General features: G+C 37.9%; 2 protein-coding genes across 3 annotated transcripts in view; both read left to right on the top strand.

The window, feature by feature from the left end:
- LOC143718260 (uromodulin-like) overlaps positions 1–12,267 on the top strand; it is a 39,825-nt gene extending 27,558 nt beyond the window's left edge. Inside the window, exons 2-6 of the mRNA XM_077209280.1 lie at positions 7,781–7,870; positions 8,031–8,276; positions 8,519–8,681; positions 11,667–11,769; positions 11,874–12,267. Of these exons, the coding sequence (XP_077065395.1) occupies positions 7,842–7,870; positions 8,031–8,276; positions 8,519–8,681; positions 11,667–11,769; positions 11,874–11,977 (645 nt within the window). The 5' untranslated portion in view covers positions 7,781–7,841 and the 3' untranslated portion in view covers positions 11,978–12,267. The remainder of the gene's footprint in view (positions 1–7,780; positions 7,871–8,030; positions 8,277–8,518; positions 8,682–11,666; positions 11,770–11,873) is intronic.
- LOC143718244 (alpha-tectorin-like) overlaps positions 1,112–26,519 on the top strand; it is a 76,137-nt gene continuing 50,729 nt past the window's right edge. Inside the window, exons 1-5 of one of the 2 annotated variants that reach the window (XM_077209249.1) lie at positions 1,112–1,438; positions 1,522–1,593; positions 1,828–2,220; positions 2,309–2,695; positions 2,784–2,873. In XM_077209249.1, the coding sequence (XP_077065364.1) occupies positions 1,192–1,438; positions 1,522–1,593; positions 1,828–2,220; positions 2,309–2,695; positions 2,784–2,873 (1,189 nt within the window). In that variant the 5' untranslated portion in view covers positions 1,112–1,191. The remainder of the gene's footprint in view (positions 1,439–1,521; positions 1,594–1,827; positions 2,221–2,308; positions 2,696–2,783; positions 2,874–26,519) is intronic. The other variant, XM_077209250.1, reaches the window with a different exon arrangement.

The raw sequence follows: 26,519 nt of genomic DNA, 5'->3' as shown, positions 1-26,519 counted from the left end.
ATATCACGTTCAGTGCTATAAATCTCTCCGTTCCAGAATATTTGGTTCATAACATCAATCTTTGATTCAGGTGTTTGTGCAACCGTGCCCTGAAGATTTAACAAAAGTCTGGGTAGGCCTAAGTTAAAAAACAAAGTAAGTAGGAATTAGGAAAGTATGTGAGAAGTGAGATCAAAATTACCTTGCTTGCTTCTTTCCGCCATTTCACCTCAGTGCGAGAAAAAAATGCATCGCTTTTTCTGTACGGAAAACGAGCGATTTTAATTGGTCGTCAATTCACTGTGAGTTTGTGTATCGTAGCAACGAGCACACGACTGTGCTGTTATGAATCCACTGGGAAAATACTGTAGATCTCGTGTATTGTTTATATATTTCGTGTGTGTATGTCTCTATGTGATAGAATTATTATTTGATGCAAATAATTCTAGCCGGCTCAGCCAAACTTTATCAGATGGCGGCTCAATTAGGCTTACGAAATTATTGGCTGGTGGCGAGTGAAATTCTAAATGGCGCAAATGGCAGCGCCTGGCGGTGGCTTCGGGCTCTAGTATCCGTAGAGTATTAGGGTTAGGGTTAGAATAAGTTGACATGTAGTTGCAAAGTTACTTATAGTCAGTAGAGTGTCTGTTGGAGGACCATCAAAATAAAGAGTTAACAGATATTAAGCAGACTGTAAACTAATACTCTAATGAGAGTTAGTTGACATGTAGTTGCAAAGTTACTTATAGTTAACAGAATGTTCAAAAGGGACCATCAAAATAAAGTGTTACCGAATTTTCACCGGAAAATGTCGTCTGAACAAGTAACATTCACCTTTGTTCTGACCAACTAAGGGGAAAAAAGCATTGTAGTAAATCGCGCTGATTAAATCTAACGATCGCTTATCACATATATATGGCGGGTTTTTGCATTCCAATAGAGAAAGCTTGGTTTGCTCAGCAAGAACAAAACAAAGCCGGAGGGAACATTGGCCATGTAATGTCTGACATTTCACAGAAAGAGGTTGGCACAAAGTGTATAATACAAAGATCTCTTTTGTCCATGACAGTTGCTTTCCAAAACCTCAGCAGTGATCCCTGCTACAACTATGAGTCTCTGGATCGTCCCTGGAGAGCCAACAATGAAAGTCGAGATTACATTTGTGAAGACTCTTTTTCCTGGAATGGCTGGTACCGGCTTTTATACTATGGAATGGACATCCGGATGTCAGAGACGTGTGTTAGTTCATACACCTGTAATACATACATCAGTCTGTGGCTCAATGATCCTCACCCTCAGATAGAGGATGGAGTGGTGATCAGGGACGTCTGTGGTGGTTATTATTGGGGAGGCTGCTGTGATTACAAGACAAAACCCATCCGAGTGAAAGCGTGTCCAGGCAATTACTATGTCTATGAACTTGTGAATCCCCAATTATGGTGTTCCGGATACTGTACAGGTACTGTGATTTTGTATTTTTTTTAAAGTCTTTCAAACCTTTTAAAATGATTTCTCTCATGACATGAATTTCCTTCTTTTTAGATGTCAACACTATTTCACAGGCAGTTTCCACTGTGAGTCCAGATATATTCACTGGATCCAGCATCACATTGAGTAAGTTGTATATAATATATATGAGTGAATATATGATTATCTCAACAGCAAAATTTGAAGTTTAAACGGCAATTTTTATACACTAACTTGAATCATCACTATTACACAGTCATGTTATGTATAAATGGTTTATGAATCTCATGATTATTTGTAGTTTGACTGGTTTAGATTTGCACTTGTGAAGTTCAACATAGAAATATAATATGTTTTGGTCTCATTATCTCCCACTAACAGATTATGACCCGTGTAATAACTACAACATTCTCGACAACTACTGGAGAAGCACACTCAATTACTGGTACATGAATGGATTAATATCTGGACATGATGACACTCGTGTAGAATGGGATGGCTGGTATCGACTCTTCATTAATGGATCAAGTGCTCAGATGCCTGAGTGGTGTATGTCTTACCTGTCATGTGGAGGTTATAGTTCTCTGTGGCTTAATGGCTCTCATCCTCTGCTAGAAGATGGAGTTGTTACTTGTGAAGTTTACGGCTCTCATTATGATCAGTGCAGTCGCTACAGATCCGATCCAATCCAAGTCAAAGCTTGTCCTGGAAATTATTATGTCTACAAATTTACCAGACCGACTCTTTCAATCCCAGCTCCTGTTTATTGTGCAGGTATATTCAGTCATCTTTGTTTTTGTCATGAATTGAATTGATGGTTTTTATGTTATTATAATGCACACTTTCTACGTTTTCATAATAGTATCTTTCACCACTCCAAGTATTGACCCCTGCTACAACTATACCAGTCTGGATCAGCCTTGGAGATCCACAGATAACTCTTACAACTATGGCAAGTGTGATTATAATGTGGAGTGGAATGGCTGGTACAGGATGTTCTACAATGATCAGAGTGTCCAGATGCCAGAATCATGTGTAAATCAAGGCATGTGTGGCACTAGTTACCCACTGTGGCTCAACGGCCCTCACCCACAGCTGGAGGATGGAGTGGTCACCCGTCAGATCTGTGTCTCCTCAGGGAGCGGCTGCTGTACTTACACATCCCACCCTATAAGAGTCAAAGCCTGTCCAGGAAATTACCATGTTTATGAGATTGTCAAGCCACCATTTTGCTGTGCTTACTGTGTTGGTGAGCACTTACTCATGATCTTCAGCCATTAACTTTTCTGAATTTTGTTTGAAAATCATTGCTGTTAACATAAAATTCCTAATACCAGAATCCACAAGCCAGTCCATCCCATCAGCGTCTACAACAACAGAGACAATCCCATCCATGGAAACCATTACTCCACCCATCACAACCACTGGTAAAGTATTGTCTTGCTTCCTTTATAATCTCTCATGAAATCTTAGATTCTTTTTGTTTGACCTATTACACAAGAGTGTAGAAAAATGAATTGCTAAACTAATATCTTCTAAATATAAATCAGATTATGCAGAAGTAAAACAGCCCACAGAATAGTTATTTCCTTGATTGTGGAAATGGCCATTTTCAAAAAAAAATTGTAATATCAACTTCCTCCTCTTCTCAACAACCTTTTGTTTCACATTATTGCTGAGTTCTCAGTCTTTCCTATTGTTATGGATGAGGAATTTGGTTTACGTGTCACATCATAATTAGAGCCGGAAGTTATGACTTACGACTTAAGTCTTCTTAATCACAAGTTAAGTAAACTTAATTTAAAAATATGATTTGTTAGACTTTACTTTTAAGAATTTCTAGGGGTGATAATAATTGTGGCATACGTTTTGGAGAAATGTTTATTTAAGGTTTTTCTAGAATTTCACTTAAAGCTGCAGTCTGTAGTTTTTCCTCTTTGTCGCCATCTCTGTTCGAAATTTGCAATTGCAGTTATTAGCGGAATAATCAACTTTACGTGGGTTGTGCCTCGGCACGGCACAGCGCGGATGAATCTAATGTTTTGAGGAGAATGTATGACCAACATTAGAATTTTCACCGGAAAATGTCGTCTGAACAAGTAACATCCACTTTTGTTCTGACCAACTAAGGGAAAAAAAGCATTGTAGTAAATCGCACTTATTAGTGCTAATGATCGCTTATCATATCACGTCAAACCGTGCAAATTACAATTTGTTCTCAAATTATTAATGTTAACAAAATCAGCATTGCGTGACTACATTTAATGCCATTCCGATATTATCCTTGTTTTCGCATGTGTCCGGTTGCAGTCTCTTTTTTTCTGTAGCCACTCCGATGTCCGAAGTCTTTTGCATTTTACAGCGGGTGAATCTTCAGTTGTCACTGGTGATTGTCGTTTGAACCTTTCTGGATCCGCCATCAAATTGATACGTTTAATTATATGAAGTGCTGTGAGAAAAGGCTATAAATCTCCACCTCCATCATCCTCACACGCAACATAGCCGACTGGCCGAGACTCCTTCTCTATGTGTACAGATGTGACGTAATGACGCAAAGACATGCTGGAATTAAAATCATTATTACAAGCTTACCGTTTTGAATTTAAGCTAAGGCAAGCAGAGAGTTTTGAACACTGGCTGGTTATGTACTTGTTCAAAAATGTATTTTGGATCATTTTTAACCCCAAAAAGTTACGGACTGCAGCTTTAAGTTAAAGGATAGATTGTTGTGAAAAATGTTTAATAAAAAAAAAGATAAACAACATTTACCAAGGTTGCCAATATTAGTCCACAGTTACTCCAGTCCACAACCAGAGGTCATCATGTCCCACTACTAATAGCAGCCAGATTCCTCTCACATGACATAAACTCAAAATGAGCCTCACAAATCACTTTAAAATGTAAATGTCAAATCTTATGTTTTTTTTTTTCATTCTCACAGCAGCACCAGAAATATTCTATCCTTTCGGCTCATCAGGAGACGCAAGAAATGCTGCTGCTGATGATGGAAGCTCCTCTAAAATTCAGCTGTTTAGGCCTTTTCTGTTCTTTGGCCGAACATACCAGCAGATTTATGTAAGAATTGGATTTCATCTTGATTCTAAGTCTTAACGTGAGTGATTGCTTTATCAGCTAAACCGTGGCTGTGATTTTGACTATTTTTCATGTCTCAGGTGAATAATAATGGACACCTCACATTCAACCAGTCTTCATCACAATATTATCCCTACTCCTTTCCCTCTAATGAAAGCCAAGATATAATTGCTGGTCTCTGGACCGACCTTGACAACAGTGCGGGAGGTGCGGTTTCATATAATCAGTACACTAATGGAAGTGTTGTCACACGCGCCACTCAGGATATAAACAATCATTTCCCAAATCTGACCTTCAACGCTTCTTGGGTCTTTGTTGCAACGTGGGATAATGTCCCTCACTTATCCATGTCTAGCACAGTAAGTTTGATTATGCTTCTGAAATGTGTCTGTTTTTACTAAATGAAATTCCATTCAAATAAAACAATTATAACAATGAGAACACACAGCAATGTTCATACAAATAAGAGCAATAATATAACTGATACTAACATTGAATAATATGAACATTTTGTATAAATATAATGAACAATGAACACTAAGAGTGATTATGCTTTTTTCCAATCTTTGCAGGAAACATCGTTTCAAGTGGTTTTAATTTCAGGCAGTACTTTTTCATTTATTCTGATGAATTATGGTGACATTTCTGTAACAGGACATCAGGTGGAGGTAAAAGAAACTTTTCTGTATCAGAAAAAAATGTTACTATTCAATACTATATTAGTGTATGTATGTATGTATACTGTTTAAATATATAATTTGCATTTGTTACGTGTATTATACAGGCTGGTTATGACACTGTAAACTGCACACACTACTTTGTGATTCCTGGATCAGTCAACGGGAGCTTTATTCCAAACCTCAAGAGGTCCAGTAATGTCAATGTTACAGGCCGTTGGGCCTTCAGGGTGGACGGTGGACACAACCTCTCTAAAGGTAAGAGTTTTATCTTTCTAGAAATAGATAAAAACAATAAGGTTTTGTTTTAATTGCCAATTTTTCTGATAAGTTTCATATAACTCAATGCAATGTTTTGAATGCATATAATGCATCTGTTTAAACATGTTATTGAACAATAATACCACGGGCTGTTTAAATACTCGATTCTGATTGGCTGGAAGGTGTGCAGTAAAACCGTTTAATGCACAGGTAGTTCCAGTCAGTTTGATTACAGTTTCGAAATGAATGCACTACTATAATCATTGGTAACCATAGTAACACAGTTACACTTGCAAGCGTTTATTTGGGTAGGCTAAATGGATGATTTTTGCATATCGTTAATCGTTTAATTTGTATGGTGAATATGGCAATTTTGAGAAATGGGCCCAGGCACAAGACGAAATAGAAGACTTGGAGAAGACGTTGAATGTCTAAAAGTGGCACAAAGAATTAACACCGACAGAGCTAACGTTAGATAAGATCGAAGACGACAAAGATGAGGTCAATACGAAAAAGACAACTAAATGGGCAGTTAACACTTTCAGAGACTTTCTGCGCCTAAGACAGAAAAATTGTGATTTCGAGACCTACTCTGCTTCTCTTTTAAATGAGACATTGCGGGAGTTTTATGCCTCTGTTCAGTCTACCGCTGGACGCGAATACAGTGTTGCAAGTTTGATGCGTCTCAGAGCAGGTATAAACCGTCACATTACAAAATACAACATTATAAGTGATAAAGACTTCAAGTCAAGCAATGCCATCTTTAAATCAGTTCGACGTAGAGGCGAAGAACCACCCGACGCGAAGCGGAGGGTGGTTGCCTCTACGTCGTGCATTAAAATCCTTTAATGCATGGCTAGCCGTGGATTATCCCTTACATATTTTATGTGTGTGGCTTCATCATGTGCCCACAGAGTTCATCTAGTGTATTCATAAAAGGTCATATTTTGTAAAATGTCATATTCTGTAAATGTATAGTACAAAGTCCCCCTCCCAATACAAATAAACCCCATTTAATTATAACGTTCAGGTGGTTGCAAAGTTTGTTGAAAAACTCTTCAAAGTTTGTTGAAAGACTATTATTATCAGTGGACCTCAAGAGGGAAATTATTATAAATGTTAAAAAGATCCATTTAATTCACTAGAAAAAAAAGATACTTGAGATCAAGAGCAGTAATCAGTCAGGGTGTAAGATTTTGTACACACAACGCTTAGTTATAGTAAAAGTGGAAGTTTTCTTTATGTTAGTGAGGTGCATTTAGCTGATGCTGTTTTCCATAGTGACTTCAAATAGTGTAACATAAGCAGCTTGTCACAGAGCCAACACAATTTATAGTGTACAATTCCAGGTTTATTTGAACGCTTGTTTAGGAAGCAAGCTACAACAGAGGTTAATTGCAGAAAAGAAAAATAAGAAGATTTGTATTTTATCTCTCTGTGCTTCCACTTCTAGTTGATGGAAATCCTTGTTCTGAACTCAGCTGTTCTGAGAACGAAAGCTGTGGGATGAAAAATGGGGTTTACGGCTGTTTATGTAAAAAGGACCATCACACACCATCACATTCCGACTCTTTTGGTTGGTATCATTCCACAACTAAATTTAAAATATTAATACAATATTCAGTCATTAATTTGTTTTGCTTTTTCTCTCAGATGTCTCAGAAACCTGTGAAAGCAGCTCTGGCTCCATGTCTGTGTCTCGCTGTCAGCTCTTTGAGGCTGGTTTTCCAGCTGATGTCTTACACCTCAATGATCCCAGCTGCAAAGGAACGGTCCGGAATGGCAGAGTGGAATTCCATTTTGATAATGATGAACACATCTGTGGTACAAATCTTGTGGTAGGTTTAACTATGTATGTTTTATTCAAATATACCATCCAATTATTTGTATTGCCTGATGGAACCAACAGAGTTTGACCACTTTGGGAATCTCTATGAGACTTTGAGATGTCTGTATGGAGGCTTGTAAGGGTACTGAAGAATCTGTAACAAACCAAGAGAAAGGCCCAAACAGACCTCCCAAAAGAGATATTAAGTGGGGAAGGATGCACACACCATGCTATGAAAAAGTTTGGAACATTTGCCCACCCTGTCCACCATTAAGATGTAACCCACCAATATTTCTCTTGACTGAGGGAAATTTTGACTTGGTGTCTGCTGTTGCAATTTCAAAAATTGCAACCTTGAATTCAATTTAGGCTAAATTATAAAATTGTATATTTGTTGTCCACAGGCTAACAGCACCCACTTCATCTATGATAACTTTATTCTGGGGACACCGAGGACAGAAGGTCTAATCATTAGCAGAGAGAAAATCCTTAAGCTTTCTTTCAGCTGTGCTTATCCTCAATCACAAAAACTTTCCATGAATTTGGAGATAAACCCACTGGAGAGGTAGGAATCTTTTAAGCAGGAAAAGCTAATGCACAGTATAAAAATGTGTAAAAATATATAATATGATTTAATGTAATATAAATGTATTAATCTACATTTTAAAAAATATACATTGAGTTGAGCCAATTTTTTTTTAAAAGGATCTTGAATATTTCAACAGCATGGTGCGCAAGATCCTTCCCGCTGGTGAAGGCAGATATCGGGTCAGGATGATTCCATATGTGGATAGTGAGTTTACCCGGCCCTTCACTGGTAGAGTGAATGCAGAGCTCGACCAGGAGATTCATGTGGAAGTTCGTGTTGAGGGGGTCGACAGCCGCCAGTTTGCCCTGGTGATGGACACGTGTTGGGCTACACCTGTGAATGATCCTGATTACAGCCTCCGCTGGGATCTCATCCTTTCAGAGTAAAGCTGGGATTCTTTCTATTCTTTTAAGCTTAGCCTTAACTCAATGTAACATTATTTACTGACAAAATAATAATCAAATGAGTTTTAGGATTGTCGTAGATACTTTGTCTTTCAGTATTCCAGAATTAAATCACAAGATTCCATTTTTTGTACATGGAATGCAAATGTGTGATGATTTACAGTAGATCCCTTTGTATTGACTGTTTCAAAAAGGAATTTATCATTATCGATATTCTCAGGTGTCCCAATCCAAATGACGACACAGTGGATCTGCTGCAGAACGGCGTCTCGACATCCAGCCGTTTCTCCTTCAGGATGTTTATCTTCACTGCAAACTCCACTAAGCTTTACCTGCACTGTGCTGTTCACCTTTGCCTTCTGTCAAGCAATCGTTGCTCAATGGTAAGATAACAAAACCTCTCATACTATTAGTGAATTATATTTTTGTAAAATGTATTGTAACGGATCTATTGCTGTTACTTTAACATCACCACATTGATGTTAAGTAGCAAATATATAAAAATGATAGTTAAAGTTACACTATGTGCTATAGTATTTGAAGCATAAAAAGTTACTTCTGGTGGTTATGGTTAAGGCCCCGATATACTCACGGCAAAGTTATTTTTTGTTGGAAATACCTTTACAGCGATATACTGTTAACGAACATCTCTACGCCACCCACACTGCTGTGAATGGTGTTTAGATGAATATCTAAATGAATATAGAAATAGACTGTGCTGGCAGTTTTGTGTCCCTATATACTCTGATTACATTATGAACAGTCACAGGAAATATCATTGATCTTCTGCTAACAAGTTCAAATATTAAGGTCTTGGTAGATTAGATGCTAAGCAAACAATCATTTCTCGTAATTAGCAAGATCATTCAAAACACAAATTTTGAACGATGGTTATGGGAGGAATCTGTCACAACACTGTGTATGGGGCTGTGTAGCCGTAGACCAGTGAGAGTGCCTATGATGACTCCTGTCCACCTACAATGGGCATGTGAGCGTCAGAACTGGACCTTGAAGCAGTGGAAGAAGGTCGCTTGGTCCAATGAGTCCCGTTTTCTTTTACAACATAAAGCAAATTAGTTGTCGTAGAGTCCTCTTTCCCAGGTGGAAAGTTACAATATGACTTATTGTAATTTTGAGGCCCCGCCGGCAAGGGGAAGTCCTGTGGCGTCACGGTCGGACATAATTTCTATACTCTTTTCAACAGAAACAACTCAAAGAAGCGTCAGGACATAGTGGCTTTTATGTTTTGCAGAGGTCGCACCTCTCCAGTTTCACTTGACCAAAGAAAAGGGTATAATTTCAAGTGGGAAAAGTTCCTTTGTTTGAAAGTCAGAGTGGGCTGGTGGTTTTGTGTTCCTTTATACTCTGATTAATATCACATGCATGAACGCTATGAGGAGGTGATGTACTGCATTGTGCAATCAATTCAACGAGGATCATTTTGATATGAAACATGATACCAATAAGGTTACATCATATCATAAGGCATGCATAAAACGGTATATAATACAAAAGACAACATACAAAACAGTAATAATACACAAAATGTCCTGGGGATATTCATGTTCATTCATAGAAAGATTTGTCAATGAATTAATGGAGAGAAGTCTTTTTTAATGGGCATTATGTATCTTGTCTTGCCTATAGAATGAAGTGACAGGGAAAACTCTCTAAATTCCTCTGATTTTTAAAAGTTATCTTGCTGATGTGCCTTTGAGCCATGGTAACCAATGCCTGGCTCTGTATTTGTGGTGTTAGTTGCTTTTCGGGGCTGTGCCTTTGAACTCTACCTCATGGTTTGCTTCATGGGTGCGGGTATAGTGGGTTATTTGTTAAATATAACACATAATTGTGTGTCTGATCTGTCTCTGTCCCTACAATCACATGGATGGTTGTGTATGTGAAGTGATGGGATGCACTGTGGGACGACGACAAGCCGGTGCAGGGAGTGAGATGCTCTGGGCAATGTTCTGCGGGGTAACCCTGGGTCCGGCCATTAATGTGGACTTAAATTTGACAATGGTGTTTCCTGGTTGAAGTGGCCTCTATCAGCAGGATAATGCACCATGCCACACTGCACACATTGTTCAGGAATGGATTGAAGAACATGGTGCAGAGATGTTGCCCTGGCCTCCAAATTCCCCAGATCTCAGTCCAATTGAGCGTCTGTGAGATGTGCTGGACCAACATGTTCTGGCTCCACCTCGAAACCTATAGGACTTAAAGGATCTGCTGCTAACGTCTTGGTGCCAGATACCAGACACATTCAGGGGTTTTGTAGAGTCCATGACTCGGTGGGTCGGCTCTGCAACAGCATATTTTTCAGGTGGTCATAATGCTTTTGCTCATCGGTGTATGTGCTGCGTGCTTTCGTCTCAATAACAAAATAAACGCACAACAAAAGAACAGCGGTGAGAACTGCAGATAAGAAAGTTCTGATCATAGTGATGAATTGGAGAAGATTTCCACGTCAAAGAAGGTGGAGCCACAGAGCACACATCTACCTATTATGTAATTGCCACGGACCAATGGTATTACGAAGATGTCTACCAGCCGGAGAGGACTTCACCTGAAAGTTTGCTTTGGCAATGTTTCAAACTCCTGAAACGGCTCAAAAAACAACTTTGTTTTGGCACGATTTTGTTCGAAATGACGTCACACTAATTCGTTCTTTGATTCCGCTTGGTGTAAATGGGGGCCTCTAATGGAGAGTTGGGGTTAGGCATTTGCTAGAGTGGAGTTTAGTTGCAGTAGATTTAGGGTTAGTGGTGGGGACGGGTTAGGTGATCTGAACTAAATGCACAGCAAATGTGATGCAAAGCAATGTAAATGTATTTCTGAAAAGCCAAGCCGATGCTGATTTGTGTTTTTATTACGGGCCTTTTTATTACGGTATTTCTATTGCTTTCCCTTTTTGCTTGCAAACACTTCAGTTCGAGGTTTATCTGTTGTGGCTTCAAGCTACTACGAAACCTTCCACGGCATAATAGTAGCCTGACCTTCTGTCCTTTATTTACAGATATGAAGTAAAAGCGCATAGAAGAATGATAGAGTATGCAGTTTCATGTGAAATGCATCCCGACAGCTCCAAAATATAAATAATTATTATGGGTTTACTGTAGTGATTCAGGGTAAGTCGGAAACACTGTTTGGTAGATGGATACACATTGTGCTCTGTAATTATTAAAAATGTAGTATATTTAGAACAAAAAAAGTTTCATAGTAAAGCTTTAAATTAATCTAAAAGGCTGCTAAAATACTTGTTTTGGCTGTACACTCGAGGATGCACTCCTTTCACAAAGAAAAAACGGTTATAACTGTGAATTAAATATCAATGATGTTTAACAGGGATTTTTTTTCTCTATTAGGACTGTGACTCTGGACACCGGCGGAGAGAGGGCAGGTCTCTGGACTTCCATGACAGTGCTTCCATATCCATGGGTCCTCTGGTGTTGTCTGAAGGGAACACAGGTGAACGTTTCATTCATTTTAATCATTTGTAATAAAGGTTTCTGATGATTTCGGTCATCAATACATTATATTTCACTCCATTGCATTATATTCCCTGTTCACAGATAAGTGGGTCCCAGAACAAGTGAAGGTATCTGAGGCTTCTTGTCTGTGTGGTTCTCTGATGCTGATACTTGTTCCTCTGATGAGTGTCCTGACACACTTTTAGTTTAGTACCACAGAATTTACATACATATTGTCTAATGCCATTTTAATGAATGTGGCAGTGATGCCACACTGGTTTCTAATTGTTTCTTTGTCATTGATGGTGTGTAGCCTTTGTTTGTTTACTTACAAGAACCAACAATTATTTAATTATTAATTATTTAATTAATCATTCACAATTGTTATACACTACGTTAGTCATAAAAGGACTATTTTTATATATATTCATACTTTAAAGGACATGCTATAATAACAAATTTGTGTTTGCAAAAACAATAAAAGGTTCTATAAAAACATTCCTGTTCTACTATTCCTTTCAGTTCTTTAACTTGGTTAAAAATGCTTTGAAGAATGTTACCGCACTGAATTGTTCTTTCTGATATGGTAAGATACAATGAGGTTCAGTCAATGCTCAAATACTGTTACCCAAATTCTTCGTTTTGTTCTAGTTTTAGTTTAATTAAACAAAGTGAAGAAAAACTGAAGTAGTAAGGCTGCATTCAATAAGTTCATGTACAAGCAGTCCTTAGACACTCTTTTTTAATATTATCTTACTAAAGCCTATAAAGTACCTGGAAATGCATGTTCAGAGGCCTGCAGTTCTGCTGCATTGACTTTTGAAAGAGAATGAAACATCAGTTTGTTCATGTCAGAGTTGTCCACTTACACTTCTGAAAGTTCCTTTAAGCTGCGTCAAATTTTCTGTGATTTATTGAATGGACTCTTGTGTAAGGGCAGAACAGTAATAACTTGTTACCACTAAGATTCATTGCTACATGTTATATACATTTTTGTTGGTGACATTTTTTTCAATTACATATTTGGAAGATTGCTAAATATATCAATAAACTCTGCTATGATCATGTCGTGTGATGTTCACTGTGAGATTTATACGTTGAATGTAAATGTTCCTTTCAGGTGTAATTGTTTTAAACATGTCTTGATTATTCTACTAGTGATGTTCACTGTGAGATTTATACGTTGAATGTAAATGTTCCTTTCAGGTGTAATTGTTTTAAACATGTTGTGATTATTCTACTAGTGATGTTCACTGTGAGATTTATACGTTGAATGTAAATGTTCCTTTCAGGTGTAATTGTTTTAAACATGTTGTGATTATTCTACTAGTGCTTCCTAAAGGGTTAAACTACTGATGTGAGACCTTTTGGCCTGTTAAATAATGGTTTAGAATTATATTCAATCACTATAACAACTTGAGCAAGGATGTGATGGTACTGTGATAAACCAATTAATTTGTCATATTCAGTGCTTGCATAATTAAAGTCAAATGCACACTGTACAATTTATTATAGTCCTTTATGACTGTAGCTTGTCAGACTGTATGAACATGATCCCCGCTCTAAGCCATATCACTGTGGGATCTCAGTTATCATTGATCGCTAGTACTGATGTACAGTCTGACATTAAAGACTTCAGATCAGAGGAATCTTTTAGGATTCTCAAAATTAGTCTCAGACGGTTAAATTGTGGCCAAAATCGTACAGTGAACCCAAGTCGATATTCAAACTCAAAGCACATTTTACCAATTCCAAACCACATCAATCGTAATTACTATTAAGATTATATATCATCATTTATAGTCGATATGTAATTGTTGATGAGGACTAAAAATGCCTTTTATTCAGTTTTGTATAATAATTACTCAGTTCTCCTTCTCTGAGAAACTGACATCTTGTACTTCTGGAGACTCCTATAGGTTGTAGTTCTGGAAAATGGTGACACTGGAGACTAAAGGGTTCCTGGTGGTTTCACACTTCATTCTTAGTGTTTAGCAGTCTTTTCTTCTCAACCTGTTTTTCAACTCTGCTGACAATTATTAACAAAGCATTTCATTGTCCGATGGTTGCGCCTTCATTTAGAAATTTCCAAAGTATTCCATCCTTCTCATGTCATGATTTTATTATATATTTATATATTGTTGCTGGGAATCTTACTGATCCAGATGAAGAGGAACATGATCTGATTTTAGGTCAACATATACATTAACTATTGTTTTCACTGTAATATCAGAGCAGCCAGTACACAATAGAGCTGCACAATGAAGTCAAACAATTAAATGGCAAGTAGCGATACAATCTCTAACAAAATAAGAAATGAAACGCTTCTTGAAGGTATTGTTTAGAGATTGCTCACGTTTCCAGTAAACTTCCACCCACAGTTATTAAAGGCACTGATACGATTGTGAGAGCATCACTGTATTGAGAATCTCCCTGAGTTCGCTCTGCATCAGCATCTGATCTCAGGTAAAGTTACGTCTCTTCATTTTGTCCTGTTTGGCTCAAGTGACTAGATTTTTGACCAATCTAAATCATTTTGCTAAATTATCTTTTATAAATATCTGTTAACTATAATTTAAGTTGTTTTTACAAACCTACATAAAAAAAAAATAAAAAAAATATATATATATATATATATATATATATAACTGAATCTCTGATCTCACTGTGTGTGTCACTACTGATGATGATTAATGGTGAGTGTTTTATAATCTGTCTGTGAACTGACAGAATAATTTCCCAATATTAAATCATGCTTAATGTCTATTAAACGTAAAATCAGGGTCCTAATGGTCATTTAAGGTGCACCAAGACATGATAGTCTAGTGGTGGAATTTGTTTAAAGTAAGGGAGCCAAGTTCAAATCATAAACTATAATGTTTTTTTACTCGAGCACATTACACATAAACTCAACTGCCCCTGCATTTTCTTTTTTAAATAACGGTTTGTTTTATTGGGGAAACCCACCCCAACATAATTATTATTCATGATAAATTAAATATCCCTGTAATGATTACTACAATGATAGTGACTAATTATATACGTTTGAACTCTGAACTGAAGCGATTATTATTTGCTTTTAGTGTCGCTATTTCAGAGCATTCTTGAGAGAGCAGTCCTGCATGGATTCAGTCTTCCACTTATTCTGTAGCTTCAACTCTGCTCCTGCGGACCCATTGTCCTACTACGTTTATTTCCAATCTGCTTAAGCTCACCTGGCCTGTGATTATTATTATTATTATTATTATTATTATTAATATTTTTATATATACTTTTTGCCCCAAGTGATCCTGAAGAGCTTGTTTGTGGTTCAGGTGTGTTTGATTAAGGTAGCTAAACTCTGCAGGACAGCGGTCAGGACAGGCAGAAAACAGAAGTAAGAGTCCAGGTAAACAGAGATCATAAGCAGCCAGAGAAGAGTCATAAACAGTAATCCAAGGCAGGGTCAAAACACAGGCAGAAGATACAATGATAGAAATACGCTTAGAAATGCAGCGGGGCAAACAGAACTTCACAATGTGTGACTGAACAAGCAGGGTTTAAATCAAGGGGGTAATCCATCAGCCGGAAACTGAAGCCTCGCGGGCGCCGCCATTGTAGCAGAACTTCACCTGCTGTTAGCATTCCATTGACTCCCATTCATTTTGGCGTCACTTTGACAGCGAATAACTTTATATCTGAGGCGTCCAAAGACTTAATTTGTCCATTATTTATTTCTAAAGAAACAGGACAATGCATAAAAGGCTCCATTACTTTGTATCTTACGTTATGGCCCCGTAGAAGCCGTTTTTGTAAAAATTGGCTAACGATTGCGCAATAACCACGCAACTCTCTGTCGCACTGTAGAGAAATTACCGTATAGACAGGAGGAGAAGCTCGCAGGCAATCTTTTACTGTCTATGAGGCAATCGGGGGGACATGGAGGCATAAAGTAAAGGAAGAAGCCCATAGATAGAGAGTCCATAAAAGCACCGGGACAAAATATTTCAACAATGTGTTTGAGGAATTAGGTGATTCAGATTTGTCTTGGCACAGCTACTAGAAGATTTACAACTGTCAGACTGTTGTCAAGCTCAGTTTGAGCCTGCGCAGTCGCTCAGCCATCAAGGAGTGAGTGCTTCTAATGGGGTTCAGTTTTCTCCGTTGAAATCAAGGGGGTCGCTGTGTCCATTTCTTTTACTGTCTATGGTGCTACCCCGGCCAGCCCTGGCTCACTGGACCTCATGTCTTATGTGTACACATCGAATTCAGTTTTGCAGCCTAACCACCATTAACAATATAATAGCGAGCTCCGTGTTTTGTTACTTTTGATAACAAGCAAGGTGTAATCTTTTAAATTATGTCTATTTGATCACGAATTTCAAACAATAAATGCCGTTTTAGCGCTCATTGATGTGGCGTGACATCACTGTTCTAGCTACTCATTTCAAGCGGCAGCGCGAGTAAACGCGATCATCTCTTCCTCAGTTACAGAATAAACATGAATGGACACCTGAAGGTATGTTGAAAGATACAGTATACTTACTGAAAGGCATAACTCGTGTAATCGCTCAATCAGTGTTTCAGCAGCGGAAAGACATCAATAAAACAGCTTAGTTTGTCACATAGCATTAAATTTACATCAGCAGGCCGTCATCCAAATGAACTCTTGCATTAAATAAATGCACTATATTAGCCTATATATGAGGCTATATGTTACAGTACTTAACCTGTTAACGATATCTTGATTATTTAATGTATATAGAAAATATCTTTCATGAAAATGACAGCAACTGTGTAAACTATTATATTTCAATTACGAATTAAAGTAAAAACATAAGTTAATGCAAAAGCTGCCTTTTGTTCAGTTTACATGTTTTCGTACAATGTGTTGGGTGTTGATTATTATATCTAAAAAATAAATAGCATCTGAATTTAGGCTAAAAGTCTAAGCTCTGTTGTTAACCTTTGATGTTATAGTAATTGTCACGAGGACTGCTGCGTGAGGAAACTTCAGGAGACGAAAAGCAGGTTAACAGTCTTTAATGGAAACAAGGCAGAGCCGCAACGGCCGATCAACAGAAATAGTCTCAAAATATTCTTGAAGGAACAGAGGAGTGCACGCAGCAGGTCTCAAGGACTGTTGAAGGGTGAGCAGAGTAGAACTGGAGAAGCGCAGATCCCTCACACCTCTTCAGGACTCAACACAGGTAACCACTGATCTGGGTAAGTTGCACATGGATAACAGACAACTGGACTAGACGGGACAAAACAGATAACAACAGTTCAATAGCGGTAACGAACATGACAGTCAACAATAGAGATCGCTAAGACATGTGACCAACTGGGCGGCAACGTCATCAGAACGCAAAGAATTATGGGTATGTTTGGCCCGTTTACATGGGCTGGCATAGCAAGCTAGTGTTCTGGCATGAAAAAAATAAAAATAGTGTGAAAAACAGAATATAATCCTACAAAATGCAGCGGGCTAAAGAAAACATTGTCGGACCATACCAGAAAACTGTCGTCCGTTCAAAAGTATGCTAATGTTTTAAGCACCACACTCCTCGCTCTCTCTCATCTATCTGCATGCAGTCAGAATTCATGTCAAGAGAGGCGCGATCGAACTGTGTGTGTGATGTGTGTGTGTGAGAGAGAGAGTGAGAGAGAGAGAGAGAGAGAGAGAGACGCGATCGAACTGTGTGTGTGTGTGTGTGTGAGAGAGAGAGAGAGAGAGAGAGAGAGAGAGAGAGACGCGATCGAACTGTGTGTGTGTGAGAGAGAGAGAGAGACGCGATCGAACTGTGTGTGTGTGTGTGTGAGAGAGAGAGAGAGAGACGCGATCGAACTGTGTGTGTGTGTGTGAGAGAGAGAGAGAGAGAGAGAGAGAGAGAGAGAGAGAGAGAGAGAGAGAGAGAGAGAGAGAGAGACGCGATCTGTGTGTGTGTGTGTGTGTGTGAGTGTGTGAGAGAGAGAGAGACGTGGGCGCGATCGAACAGTGGAATTTGGAAACCTAAAAACATACTCCGTCATTTTGTTCATAGAGGTTATCATTCAAACTGCAAAGTGTTTACTTATATTTGTGTAACTTACACTCGCAATAAAACACAACATTGTGCTTTTGTCACACTCTAAACTCTTGTCAAACTGTAACCTACAACTGTCACCCAACCAAACACACACAGTTTTAAAAGCAACATATTTATCCAACCCCATTTCAAAACAGTCTGTGGGTTACATCTTTTGGACATTAATCATATCACATTGGTTTTCATTTCTTGTCTTCAGAGCAGTTACATATTCTACATTGATTATAAAATAAAATCAAATGTGTTTTTAATGGTAGTATAATTGTATACGAAAATCAATTATTTACCATTCAGATGAGAATAAAGTTAGGGTTAATTAAAATTAGGGTAAACTAATATATTGATCCGTTCTTAAAGGATAATTCAGGTATTTAGCACTTTGAGTCTATTTTCTAGTTTGTTTTGGATGAACTAAGTTAGAGTGGTGGGTAGAATTTTGACGATGGGTCCTGTCTCGACTTTTTGAATCTTTTAGAATCGCCTCTGACCGCTTCAGAGTGGCTGTCTACGAGCATACACAAACATGTCCTTAAAACAACCCTTAACGTTCGTTTTCAAAACTGTGCAAGGACTATTGCAGTTTATAACACAGCAGGTAGACGGCATCTTGAACACTGCGTTCTTCCCTCCATGCAATCGAGTCTGGCACCTTCTGTTTGTGCCGCGGATTCCCAAAATGCTTTGTGTTCTCCACTGGTAATACGTCACGATGACGTCACATTAGCAATCTCTATAATCCGACAAACTAGAGTGAAACACGAGAGACTAGAAATAGAGAGTAGCTAATGATAGAGGATAGAGAACAGGTGTGATAATGAGAGGATGAAATTCAGCTGGGGGAGATAAGAGGTAAATGAAGAGTGAGAGCGAACAAGAGGGAACCGATACAGAGAATGACCAGAAGAGGGAGACAGAGACCAATAAAACATGAGAAGAGAACCAGGATCATGACAGTAATGTGCTGGCTCTATATAGTTTACAGCATTAGCAGGTCTTTTTATTTTAATCCTTGCAAAACGTTTAATTGTAATTGAATAAAATTTAAAGACACAATTTTTTCATTAAACCACTGTTTAAGAAAAACAAAAAAAGCAATATTTGCTTTCTAAACCCCACTCCACCGAACCGAGCCATCAAAACCGTGGGAAGAACCGAACCGTCAGTTTTGTGTATCGTTACACCCCTACTTTACATACATATGCAGATATTGCATATTACACTACTGTTTAATTTAACTCTGGAATTTGCATTAAACTTGCACATCCAAATAATAATAAAGAAACATTAGCACATATGCAACTTAGTCAATGACACAATCTATTACAACAATGAACTGTTGAACATCAACATGTGTAACTAGGAAGAAGAGGTTACTAGCACATCACTTCCACAAGACGTCTTTACCACACCTTTACCGACTACAAGCAGAGCCTGTCAGGAGGCTTCACAACTCTGCCTCGTGTAATAGTGCACTACCCAGTTGTTGAAGTCTGCTTAGCATTCGCGAGTTCTGTAGGTGATGTTTGGGATGAACTAGGATGATCCACGGACTTTGGCTCCTCGACACTCTCTGGCTCTGATATCTCTGTCCATTGATCATTGTTAAGCCTGAGACGGGACTCGATGGCAGCTGCTGTGCTCTTGTGAAGATGCTGAATTTTGCCATGGTACTCTTTAATGGGGTAATGTTCCCTCTTTATGACCTTAAGTCGCTCGGGTCAATGCAGATCCTAATCTTGTCCTTACGGACAGCTGCCACCAGTGAACTAACTCACTTTGTCGGTTGGTTGACTTTTGTGATATACCCATCTCCAACCATCTCATGGAGTGTCTCTATTATTTTTATCAGCACAGCCGGCGGACAGCGGACAGGATGGACCACACCTTTTGCATCAGGGTCAATTTTAATTGGGTATTTGCCTTGCAAGGTTCCAGTAGTGCGTGTCAGCTCTGGATAATTATCTAGCCCAGTCGGCACATTTAGTTTTGTTGTTGTCTGACCGGAATGTCTCCTTTTATTTTCTTTCTTAGTCAGGTGCAGTGCATCAAACCACATTACTAAGCCTGAGGCTTCTGCTGTTGCACCACTAAGCACATTTTCTTGTGAAATGTCCACAATCTCGTTTCTGCTAATATCTCAGTATTTTTGTATTTAGTCAGAAGGTCAACCGCAGTTATAGGCTTCAGCTTGTGGTTAGAGTAGGACTTTAGCACCTGTTAGAGCTTTTAAGCTCACCATCGTGCAGAAGTGCCTGATAATTGCTTAAAGTTCTGAATGATACCTTCTGAGACAAAATTTCACTGTCTGGTATCTCATCTGTTAGTGTGACATTTATGCTCGGCATCTCCTCATCTTCTGTTTCTGGTTGCAGCTGCTCACTGACTGTGTTTAGTTATCTTTTGCGACATACTGTCACCCAGTGGTTTGGTTTGTGATAGTATGAGCAGTACCTATGTCCCCTCTTAATTTGTATGTGCACGGCAGTACCTATTAATGGATTATTTCACTTTTTAAAAAACTTTTGCTGATAATTTACTCACCCCCATGTCATCCAAGAAGTCCATGTCTTTCTTTCTTCAGTTGAAAAGAAATTAAGGTTTGTGATGAGAAAATTCTAGGATTTTTCTGCATGTAATGGACTTCTACCAAACGGTCCAAGGTCCAAATGACAGGTTCAGTGCAGCTTCAGATGGCTTTAAACGACACCAGACGATGCATAAGGGTCTTATCTTGCGAAACGATCGGTCATTTCAAAAATAAATAAAAAAGTTTAAGTTTTATAAGCACAAATGCTCGCCTTGTTCTGTTCTGTTCTTCGTAAGATAAGACCCTTATGCATCGTCTGGTGTCGTTTAAAGCCATTTGAAGCTGCACTGATACTGTCATTTGGACCTTGGACCGTTTGGTACCCCATGAAGTCCATTACATGGAGAAAAATCCTAGAATGTTTTCATCACAAAGCTTAATTTCTTTTCGACTGAAGAAAGAAAGACATTGACATTTTGGATGACATGGGGGTGAGTAAATTATCAGCAAAAGTTGTTCAAAAAGTGAACTAATCCTTTAATAGGTACTGCCGTGCACATACAAATTAAGAGGGGACATAGGTACAACTGAGGAGGCCGGAGCGTCACTTAAAGAAACATTGTCAAAATGACAATACATTCCAAATGACAAAAGAGGTTTTGTGCTGGCTCTATCTGTTAGTAAATCTGGCCTTTAATGTTCAAGGCTGCCCTCTTCTGGAGACGTTGTGCACTCCTTTATCTTGTTGTTCAGTGATATTGAACAGGGATTCACACAGCTGGATTCTGCTCTTTTCTCTATTAGGACTGTGACTCTGGACACCGGCGGAGAGAGGGCAGGTCTCTGGACTTCCATGACAGTGCTTCCATATCCATGGGTCCTCTGGTGTTGTCTGAAGGGAACACAGGTGAACAGTTCATTCATTTTAATAATTCTTAAATAAAGGTTTCTATGTAAATACATTATATTTCACTGAATTGCAATATATTCTCTGTTCATAGATAAGTGGGTCCCAGAACAAGTGAAGGTATCTGAGGCTTCTAGTCTGTGTGTTTCTCTGATGCTGATACTTGTTCCTCTGATGAGTGTCCTGACACACTTTTAGTTTAGTATCACAACATTTTACATGCATTTTGTCTAGAGTAGTTTTAATTAATGTGGAACTGATGCTACACTGGTTGTGGGTTTCTAAACATTTCTTTATTTAATTAATGATATTTCATGTGGATTAATAAAGGAATTATTATTTAATCATTTACGTTTATTTCTATATAGTACATTCATTCTGTATTACTTGAGGAAATGTGCTGCAACAAAAAAGACCATCAGATTCATGTTTATTCAAATAATGCAAAAACATAATTTGGTCATTCCTTTTCTGTGGAAATTTGTGATATTGTAACTAATATGACTTTCTTTTCCTAAAAATTGTGTTGTAATTTTTTTATTCAGGCATTTTGTTTAAGGCGAGAAAAAGGTCTGAATGATCCAAACGAGGAAAAAAATAAATATATTTGATGGTTGGCCTCAAAGTCTATTTTTTCATTTTGTAATAATTTTCGTTAAGTAATAGTATGATAAAGATTAATGATCATAACATTATCTTTTTACTGCTATATTTGCAATTGTTTTACTTATTTTCTATCGTGATGCTATGATAATATGCATGAGAAGAGTCTTGCTGTTTTACTTTCAGTGCTTTGAAGAATGTTGCAGCACTCGCTGAATTGTTCTTTTTAGAAAGCAAGATGGGGTGAAGTTCAGTCAGTGTTCAGATTACCAAAAAATGTTCTTGTATTGTTCCAGGTTTCAGTCATAGAATGTAAAGAGAAAGTGAAATTGAAGAGCATGTAGGACAGAGAGCAAGTTCAGATTCAAACAGTCGTCTGACACGGTCCTCGGTTGATCCTTTCATGTGAAAGCACATTAATAACTTTAATAACTGTTGACCACTAACATCCACTGCTGCATTTATGCAACATTCAGATAAAACTGTTTTTACATGTAGTTAATATAGTTAATATTATTATTATTAATACCATATTGTTGAATGTTGTGTGGAAGTGTTTCTATTACTAAACGTTTAGATTTGACAAAATATTACAAATCAAATACTTAGAAGATTTCTACATTTGATCATAAACAATCAGCAATACTGTATGTCAGTGGACAATGACCATATTGTGTGATTCAGATTGCAAATTCCTGTAAATCATGTTAAGATAAATATTTGAGCTATTAGATAAGTTTGATAATGTAGAAAGTAATATAAAGTATGAACTGCTTATTCTGATTATTCCAGTTGGTCTCTTAAGGGTTAACATGCTGAACATGTGAAAGACTCTTTGTCCTGGTATGTCATGTTGTAGTTTAGCCGGTATATTCAGTATAGCAGGTTTTTAAATGTGTCAGATATACATTTGTTTATTTTTCATTTCACATCCACATCGTTACACATAGAAGCAGTTCATACTTTATATTACTTTCTACTTTATCAAACTTATCTAATAGCTCAAATATTTATCTTTAAATGTAACATTTAATTTAATATTCAACAATATTATTGATCTGTCTGCATTGACACCATTATATGAGAACTGAACTGAGCTGGGCGATGACATCACGGTTTTCTCCAGAGCGGCTATATATACAAATGAAATAAATTAATAACTTTTACAACAAAATTAAACATCACTGAACTTACTTAAGTTGGACTGTGACACTTCTTTCTTTTGGAAACAAACTTTGTTGCAATTTGTTATCTCTGTAAAGCTGCTTTGACACAATCTGTATTGTATAAAGCAATATACAATACAGATTGTCAACAGTTATTAAAGTTATTAATGTGCTTTCACATGAAAGGATCAATTGAGGACCGTGTCAGACGACTGTTTGAATCTGAACTTGCTCTCTGTCCTACATGCTCTTCAATTACACTTTCTCTTTACATTCTATGACTGAAACCTTGAACAATACAAGAACATTTTTTGGTAATCTGAACACTGAACTTCACCCCATCTTGCTTTCTCCACTAACCGAGGAAGAAGTATCTAAACTTCCCCTCTACAGTCATCCTACCACCTGCCCTCTAGACCCCAACCCCTCACCCCTTCTACAAGCCATCTCTCCCACACTTCTACCAGCACTCACACACATCATCAACTCATCCCTCCATACTGGCATTTTTCCTACAGCATTCAAGCAGGCTCGGGTAACTCCACTGCTTAAAGACCCAACATTAAACACATCACTTTTAGAGAGTTACAGACCTGTCTCTCTCCTACCATTCATTGCGAAAACACTTGAACGAGTTCGTTTCAACCAAGTATCATCTTTCCTGTCTCTGAACAACCAGCTGGATGTCAACCAATCTGGCTTCAAGAAAGGGCATTCAACCAAGACCGTATTGCTGTTGGTCACAGAAGCCGGTCCAAATCATCAGTTCTCATTCTCCTAGACCTGTCTGCTGCCTTCGACACTGTGAATCATCAGATCCTTCTGGCCACCCTATCATCTCTGGGCATCAAAGGAACTTCCCCCCACTGGTTTGAGTCCTATCTCACAGGTAGGTCCTTCAGGGTCACATAGAGAGGTAAGGTATCCAAAGCACATCAACTGACCACAGGGGTTCCCCAGGGTTCAGTGCTTGGACCCCTCCTTTTCTCCATTCACACCACATCAATGGGACCCATCATACAGGCACATGGTTTCTCTTACCATTGCTATGCTGATGACACCCAGCTCTACCGTTCATTTCAACCAGATAATCCCACAGTAGCTGCACGAATCTCAAGCTGTCTGGCGGACATCTCGGCATGGATGAAGGAACATCACCTGCAGCTCAACCTGGCAAAAACTGAGCTTCTCGTTCTCCTTGCCAGTCTGTCTCTACAGCACGACTTCACTATCAAGCTAGATTCTTCCTCAATCACCCCATCAAGGTCGGTCAGAAATCTTGGAGTAATCTTTGATGACCAGCTAACCTTCACAGACCACATTACAAAGACAGCTCGATCATGCAGGTTTGCAATGCACAACATCAGGAAGATCAGGCCTTTCCTAACTGAGCATGCAACACAACTTCTCGTCCTGCCCCTGGTTATTTCTAGGGTTGATTATTGCAATGCTCTTCTAGCTGGACTTCCATCATGTGCAACTAAACCCTTACAATTGATCCAGAATGCTGCTGCTCGTCTTGTCTTGAACTTTGTATTCTGAGCACTTCTTGCGTTGTTTTTGCCTCTCCACGATGACTCGCTTGGTTTAATCCTCAAATATAAGTCGCTTTGGATAAAAGCACCTGCTAAATGACTAAATGTAAATGTAAATGTAAATGTAAAGCGCTATATAAATAAATGTGACTTGACTTGACATCCATTTACCTTGGACACACAAAAGCTTATGATGAACATTTGGGTCAAAGTTGTCTCCATTTCAATTCAATTAGTTGCTAATCAGAGTTTGTTTAGGGAATAATTCAACCATATTCATCCTCTTCAGTGTGTCTCTTTTGTACATGATGTTTGAGCTTCACTGAGAGCCAATAGATACGATCAGCTAACAATGTTCAGGTTTCGTGCTATACATTCATAGAGGAGTGTCTGATTGTCTTTATCAATGGTTAGATTATCTTGTTATTTTCAACCCTTTAGCTTTTTAAACACATAATCATTATCTACTGTATTCTTTGTGATTGGTTTTAACATGAATATTTTGCCCATTTGTAAAAATGTGCAGAAACTGCAATCATATTTGCCATTGTGTAATAATACAAAATAAAATAAAAATAGTGGTGACAGTCATGTACTGTAAGTAGATTTGGGGAATCCAAATCAACTGCATTTGCAAAAATTAATGGAAAAATCCACTGACAACTGCACTTTGGTGACTTGATAAGAATCATTTATCGTCTGGAATCCATTCCGTTTGATTCCTAAAACCTCTGAAATGTGTAAAAATGACAGTGAACCTGACTATCAGGTTTGACTAGACAAACAAGGAAATACACAGTCCTTCTCATGAGATGTTCATACTTTACTGTAGTTCAGAGGATAAAATGTTCTTTATATAAGTGCCAAGTTAGTGCCAGATTTACTGTGTGTGAATTAAAACTTGTTAACTTTATACATAATGCAAAAATAAATTAACAATAAACACATAATTGATTTAATAATATTTAAAATACAGTACTGTGCATTAATTCATGCTTCATAATACATCAACTAATGATCATTTATTCAGCTTGGCAAAACATGTATTAGTATGCACAATTGAATACTAACCTGGATTTGCTGTAAATGCTGTTCACGTAACGCATTAAACTTCTCATTTTGACAAGGGAGAATGTAAAATACATATTAATTTAATTTGATTGCTAACACTCTATAACTGATACATTCACTATAACAATTCATTCAGTTCTTAAGACAACAACACATTTCTCAAAACTATAAACACATTTCACCTGTTCTCAAACACATTCCAATTTTCTCAATGTTTTCAGCAAAACTTTACACAAAAATGCCCAAATTTTTCACCATGGTTTAACCATGTTCACATTCAGAAAACACAAGTACAGATTATAATTAACTCAAGCATTCACAATGTGAACTCAAATAACACAAATTTATCCATGCATAAACATTACAGAAAAACTGATGACACACTTATCATAATCTCAGGATGATATAGATACGGCCACAGATGATTATGTGATTTGAAAAATGCATCCTAACACTCGGAGTGACACCGAACACTGACACTAGTTTCTTTATAGAGCTGCTTTACAACAGACTTGAACTTTGTTTGAATCATTATCATTATTGCAATCATTATTTTCCTGTTTATCCATTTAAATCTGCTTTGAAACAGTCTGTATTGTATAAAGTGCTATACATAAAGGTGAGAGAGAGCTGAAAAAAGTAGGGGTAAGGGACTCAAAGAACATTTGTCACTACAGAAGATGAGAGAGCTTTCTCTGTAGCACGTTCTACACACTTCTACATTTGTAGAACTAGTACGGTCGGTCGGTCGCATTGTGCAGGAGAGGAATCTGGAATAATTGAGAAGAGTGTAATTGTTGCTCTTACAGTAAACTCGTGAATATAATGTTCACTTCCTTGAACTCTTCAGAGTTGCATGTCTTATGAGCGG

This window comes from Siphateles boraxobius, unplaced genomic scaffold (genome assembly GCF_051911475.1).
Source record: "Siphateles boraxobius isolate OS27281-9 unplaced genomic scaffold, OSU_SipBor_1 60, whole genome shotgun sequence".
NCBI classification, from domain to species: Eukaryota; Metazoa; Chordata; class Actinopteri; order Cypriniformes; family Leuciscidae; genus Siphateles; species Siphateles boraxobius.
Note: the sequence above shows the minus strand (reverse complement) of the source record. Positions and strands in the feature narration are given on the sequence as shown.